Source organism: Spinacia oleracea, chromosome 4 (genome assembly GCF_020520425.1).
Source record: "Spinacia oleracea cultivar Varoflay chromosome 4, BTI_SOV_V1, whole genome shotgun sequence".
NCBI lineage: Eukaryota > Viridiplantae > Streptophyta > Magnoliopsida > Caryophyllales > Amaranthaceae > Spinacia > Spinacia oleracea.
In genome coordinates, this window is record NC_079490.1 from 69,369,622 (window position 1) to 69,376,334 (window position 6,713).

General features: G+C 38.7%; 1 protein-coding gene across 1 annotated transcript; it reads right to left on the minus strand.

Annotated features, from left to right (window-relative positions):
- Positions 1-3,360: 3,360 nt before the first annotated feature.
- On the minus strand, positions 3,361-4,161 carry LOC130471610 (uncharacterized). The gene has a single exon (XM_056841845.1). It carries the CDS (start codon positions 4,159-4,161, stop codon positions 3,361-3,363), a length of 801 nt encoding a protein of 266 aa, XP_056697823.1.
- Between the last annotated feature and the right edge of the window lie 2,552 nt (positions 4,162-6,713).

The window sequence follows — 6,713 nt, forward strand, 5'->3', positions numbered from 1 at the left end:
AAGATGTTTGAGCCACATGAATTCACAGATAGTTAGAGCCATTGGCCTATATTCTGCCTCTGCAGATGACCTGGCAACAACAGACTGTCTCTTTGATTTCCAGGAGATTGGAGAGTTTCCAAGTAGGATACAGAATCCAGAAGTGGACCTTCTAGTGGATGGACAACCTGCCCAGTCACTGTCACAATAAGCAGTGATTTTGGCTGCTGATGTGTTAGCAAGCAAAATTCCTTGATCAGTTGATCCAGCAAGGTATCTTAGCACCCTCTTGGCAGCTTGAAGGTGCACTGTTGTAGGTTGGTGCATGAATTTGCTTAGAATGTGGACAGTGAATGAGATGTCAGGTCTTGTGATGGTGAGGTAAATCAGTTTACCAACCAGCTTTTGAAATTGTTCAGGGTTCTCAAGAACATCTCCCGAGTCAGGAGTAAGTTTTAGATGACTATCCATGGGAAGTTTCAAAGGTTTACAGTCTATGAGGCCATATTCAGCTAGGAAGTCAAGAGTGTATTTCTCCTGGGAGAGACATATGCCTTCTTTAGGTCTGTCAACTTCCAAACCTAGAAAGTATCTTAATTCACCTGGATCTTTCATGTGAAACTGAGAGGAGAGGAATATTTTGGCTGCAGATATGGAATCCATGTTGTTTCCAGTAATGACCAAATCATCAACATATACAAGGATGGCTGTGAAGTTCACACCTTCTTGCTTGGTGAATAGAGAATAATCAGCCTTAGATTGAGAGAAATGGTTGTTCTTGAGTGCAGTGCTAAGTTTTGCAAACCACTGTCTAGGGGCTTGTTTGAGACTATACAAAGACTTTCTTAGCTTGCACACCTTACCAGATGTGGGTTTTGGATACTCTTCTCCTTCTTTGTGAACATAATTCTGGAACCTATTCCATTGTATCCTTGAGGCATAGTCATGTATACATTTTCCTGCAAATCACCATGTAGAAATGCATTTTTAACATCCATCTGATGTAAAAACCAATTTTCTAGGGCTGCCACAGCTAGAATAGACCTAACAGTTGCAAGTTTTGCTACTGGAGCAAATGTTTGATCATAATCTATTCTATATTTCTCTCTATTTCTTAACACAACCAGTCTGGACTTGTGTCTGTCAAGTCTACCATCTCTGTCAAATTTGGTTTTGTATAACCATTTGTTTCCTATGGCTTTCTTCCCTTTGGGAAGATCAGTGATTTCCCAGGTGTTGTTTTCTTCAAGAGCATCAATCTCTTCATTCATGGCTTTGACCCATTTCGGATCTTGAATAGCCCTTTTGAAGTGTATAGGTTCACCAGCTTTGGCTTTGCTGGCATTTTTTGTGAGATGAGACATGAAACATGAGAATTGAGGTGTAGGTTTGGTATAGGCTATATGTTTGGCTTGAGTTGGTTTATTTTTGGTAGCAAGATTGAGAGAGTGGTCTCCCATCCATGATGGTTTTTTAAGAGTTCTTATGGATCTTCTGATCTCAGGAGGAGACACACGTGGAGGAACAACAAAACTGTTGGGAGGACTTAGTTCAATGGGTGTATGGACATCCTCCTGAGAAAGAGAAATGTCAGTTATGGTTTCAACATTATCCATGGATTGACATGGATGATGTCAGTTCTGGTTGTAGGTTTGTGTTTAGTGTTGTGAAAGAGTTGATAAGGAAAGATATATTCATAAAACCTCACATCCCTGGATACAAATGTAGTATTAGTGGTAAGGTTCAGGAGTTTGTAGCCTCTTTGAGAGAAAGGATAGCCCAAAAATACACATTGCACACCTCTAAAGTTGAACTTATCACTAATTATGCTAGGGTTACAAGCAAGAGCTAAACAGCCAAACACTTTCAAATGATTATAAGTAGGAATAGCTTGATACAGTACCTCATGAGGTGACTTGTTGTTCAATAGAGGAATGGGAATCTTGTTTGTAATATGAACTGCAGTTTTAACACAATCCCCCTAGAACTGAAGGGGCAAACCAGCTTGAAATATAAGAGCTCTCCCCATTTCAAGAATGTTTCTGTGTTTTCTTTCCACCCTTCCATTTTGTTGTGGTCTTCCCACACAAGATGTTTGATGAGTAATTCCCAGTTCAGAGAAGAAAGGTCTGCATTGTTTGTCATCAAACTCCAGTGCATTATCTGATCTGACCTTCTTCACAGTCATATTGAATTGATATTTCACCATTTTGACAAATCCTCTTAAAGCTTCATAGGCATCTGATTTCAACTTGAGTCGGTGAATCCAAGTTGTTCTTGAATAATCATCCACACCAGTGAGGAAGTATCTGTATCCACCTCTAGTGCACACCTTGTAAGGACCCCAAGTGTCAATATGAATCAACTCAAATGCTTCACTTGCTCTTGATTTACTGGAGCTAAAGGGAAGTTTGGTGAATTTTGCCAGTGGACATGTCACACACACATCAGTGCTTTCTGTATTGAACCCTTTCAACCCATGGATCTGATTGATCTTTGTGAGTGGGGCATGTCCAAGTCTGTGATGCCATAGAGTGGTGTCATTCATGGGCTTAGTGTCCCTTATTGTAGTGGGAACAATGAGATCCCCTGAGGCTGTCATGGCTATCTTTCTGCTTGCTGCTGTTTTTGTTTGAGACACACACTTAGTGATGAGTTTCACAACTTGATCAAGGGGTTCATTCACTAAATAATACAGTCCATTCACAACTCTCCCAACAGCAATCACCTTGGGACTCAGATGTTCTTGAATGATGCAGTACTCAGAGTGGAAGATCACTTTGCACTTCCCATCTTGGGCAAGTTTCTTGACATAAAGAAGGTTATGCTTGAAAGCTGGCACACACAACACATTCTTAAGTTCAAGTTGATTGTGTAATCTGACATTTCCTGTGTGAGTGATGTCTGAAGTTTGCCCTGTAGGCAAGTTGATCTGTGGACTATCTTCACATTTAATAGGATTGATTATCACATTCAGACTTCCAGTCATGTGATGGGAAGCTCCAGTATCAATGATCCACTATTGGCTTGTTGCATCAGCATAGTAGCAACTAACCATTCCAGCATACCCTGTGTCCATTTCATCTTCAGTGTCAGAACCAGGTGTGGCTTTAGAGGGTGTGGGAAGCATTGTAAGAAGTTGCTCAAGCTGTTGAGTGGTGAAGGTTGAGCTAGCAGAGCTGGAACCAGCTTCACTTCGATTGTGGACATTTGCAGCCATTCTATGTTTGTTTCCAGATCTTCCTTTGTTCCATTGTTGTCCTGTCTTAAAGTTGTTGTTGTAAGGGTTTTTAGAGGAGTCTCTCCCTTGTGCTATGTTTCTGTGTTCTCCCTTTTTGCCTTTGGAATCTTTTTTTCCCATTGGATGCCAACTTGGATAGCCTACCACAAACCAGCAAGTGTCCCTTGTGTGTCCAGGTTTGGCACACTGAGTTTGGCACACTGAGTGCATACTATTTCACTTCCTTTGCTATACATAGCAATGACTTTAGACTCTTCTTTGATAGGTCTGTGTATATCTCTCTGAGATTCTTCCTGCTGCAAGCAACTACATGCACTATCTACTTTGGGAATAGGTGTCATTATGAGTAACTGGCTTCTCCGTGGATTGTACCCATCATCTAGTCCATTCAGAAATTGAAACAACTTCTTTTCTTCTTGTTGTTGATGCAATGCACCTATAAATGCATTGATTTCAGGTGTCATGGTAGTGATGGGAGGATACATGTTCAAAGCTTCAAGTTCTTCCCACAATGCTCTCATCTCTGTATAGTATACTGAAATAAGCTTTCCTTGTTGCTTAGTTTCATAAATATCCTTGCAGATTTTGTACTTCCTGGACCCATTTGATACAGTGTACCTTTGTTCAAGTTGTTTCCATATGGTTGCACTATCAGTCACAAACATAATGTATTTCTTGATGGGTTCAGATACAGAGAACATAATCCATGAAATGACCATACTATTACAAGTATCCCAATGATCTTGCTTCACAGTATCACTAGCATCTCGTTTTACTACACCAGTTACAAATCCTAGTTTCCTCTTTGCACCAAGAGGGATTTCCATAGATCTTCTCCATGACCTATAGTTGGAAGATCCCTGAAGTTTTTCTACAGTTATGGAGTTACTGCCATCTGAGGGATGCAAGTAAAGGGGACTGGTTGTTTCTATAGTAGTCATAGTATTGTTATTTTTGGATCTTCTCCTAGGCATACACAGGGAAAGACACTAAATTTTCTGGGTTTAACAACTGTAGACTACAAGACTACAGTTCATGAAAAATACTACTTAAAGCTTCAACCTTTAGAAGAGAAAATACTCTAACAACAGCTATTAGTAAACAGAATAGCAGAACTGTGCAATAAATGAACCTGGATGCTCTGATACCATGAGAACTTTTGCAGTTCTGATTATGAACATTGCACACAGAATTGTTGCCATTCAACCCAGCTTTTCATTCATTCATTTGTGTAAAATCATGAGCTGCAAATGAGCATTACAATGCTTTAAATAGGCGGCGCATCTACCTTAAACTTAGTGCCCTAAAGACACGTCAACATCCCCTAAACATGTGACTAGGAAGCTGCCAAAATAGTAGATACACCTATTACATCAATTAGCTAGAAACAACAAAGCAACTATGCTATATGGACTGATTGTTGATGCTGGGCTGGGCTTCATTTATGGCTTCATATAGCCACTATTCTCAACATATAACGTTTGAATTGCTACCAGCATATATAGTAGTATCTCGACCTAAAGTAATAGTGACTACCTATAACAATGTGATTTCTTAAGCTGTGAAACTTTCCTATCAGTGTTCGACTCTATACCTTGTGAATAGCGGTGAAAGACAGGCTATTCAAATCAATACTATTGTAGGCCCTGTGTCGACTATGTCTGATTTCCTATTTGAGTCTCTTGTACCTCGAATGTGTGTATGGATGTGCAAGCATAAATGGCTGTGCTTGCTCTTACACCGTTTAAACTTTAAATCAGTCATTCTTACACCATTTAAATTTGCTATCATCCATTCCATTGTCAGTCAAACAATCAATTATTTTTCTAACATACTGGTTAATCACCATTTGCTAAAACAGTCTTTTCTACGCATAATTTGTAAGTGTTGTGATAAGTTCAATTAAAGGTGGGAAAGCATATGGCCAAGTTAAAATGTGCAAGCTACGTATTGGGTAAAATACCCAACGCTAGCCAGGCTTTTTTGGATAACTCCATTAATCCTCAAAAACCTCAATCATAAGCTCTCCGTCATACAATAAGTGGAAATTAAAGTTGGCATGACTTGTCTTTCATTAAGGAATTATGCATGCTTCCTAAGGAATTATTAAGAAATAACAACATACGTACCGTATAATTTACTTCCGGACTATTTATGCCGGATTCATAAATATGGGAATTGCTAAAGTCTTAGCTCGTTTATTGTCAATGAAGGTTTTAAGCACTCTAGGTACAATTTTTTGGTAGTGCAAAGATTTGTACTTCATAACCAAGAAGCTTTAAGTCTTCTTTCGGCTAGTTGTTTAACTCACTACTTGTTGGACATAGTGTTATTTTAAATTCACATTGTGTGTATTAACACATGGCTCAGAGAATGACTCACGCACTCTAACTTTCAGTGTGTATATAAAAACTTTGTTTGTACATTCTCACTATATTTAACGAAAAAGTATCAACTCTTGGAAGTCTTAACACCGAGCCTTATTGCATCTCGCCGTGTTAGTAAAAGGTAGTAGTAGTACAATAGACTGTTGTGTTGAAAGCTCCTCTTTTCTTTGGTTTTCATAAAATGTTTACTAGAAGTTTGGATCCAATGCTAACTATGAGTTAAATTATTTTGCGCAATAGGGGAAAAGTAAAAAGAAGCATAACACATTTACACTTGTATGATAGTCAAGTATTATTAAGAGTCCCATGGTGAAACCAATTTTCTAGGTAGAAAAAAGAGGATAAGTTCACTTTATATATAATTCATTTGTTTGATAGGTGCTTAATCCTACCATTGCTTCGCAACTCCGAGGGAGAATCTAAATAAAGTCCTGGCATAGATGCTCCATCGTTTATGGGCTTAAGCAGGAAAACTCTGAGATAAGGGTGAGCTCGCAACAATTAATTAAGTTAAAAACCAGGAAAGTCTACTTAACTCCTCATATACGCTTGATATGAAATAATAATGGTTTTATGCATGAGAGAGAAATAACTATGCATAAGAAGGAATTGCCATTAGTTATTCAATGTACTCATATGAGGCATGTGGTTACTTACCCTATGCAATGCCTAAAAGCAAGCTTAGAATATGCATGAGGTGAAGCATAATAGTGTCATATTTTTTTTGTCATGGTTATTATCCAACCTACGACATGCTTGGAAAATCATGTTAGTCTAGAGTAACTAAGCTATGAGTATTGAACTTTCTTAAGTGGTAAGCTAATTTAACCTTCTCGGCACTGATTGCTTATTATAAGCGTACGTGACCGTCACAACATAATAGCCACAACACACAGTAGTCGTGGCAAGTTAAAAGCAAGGAATTATTAAGTTATAGTGGTCCTAAGTGCCCAAGTATTGGACGTGAAGTTGAGAATGAAGGAAATATGTCCTTCACGTACCTAATGTGCATTAGTCTAATACCAAGGTTTAAGTAATTACGAATAATTAATTCAGTGAGATCAAGTGATCGGAACAACTGGCTAGAGAAATGCTTCCGATCAGTG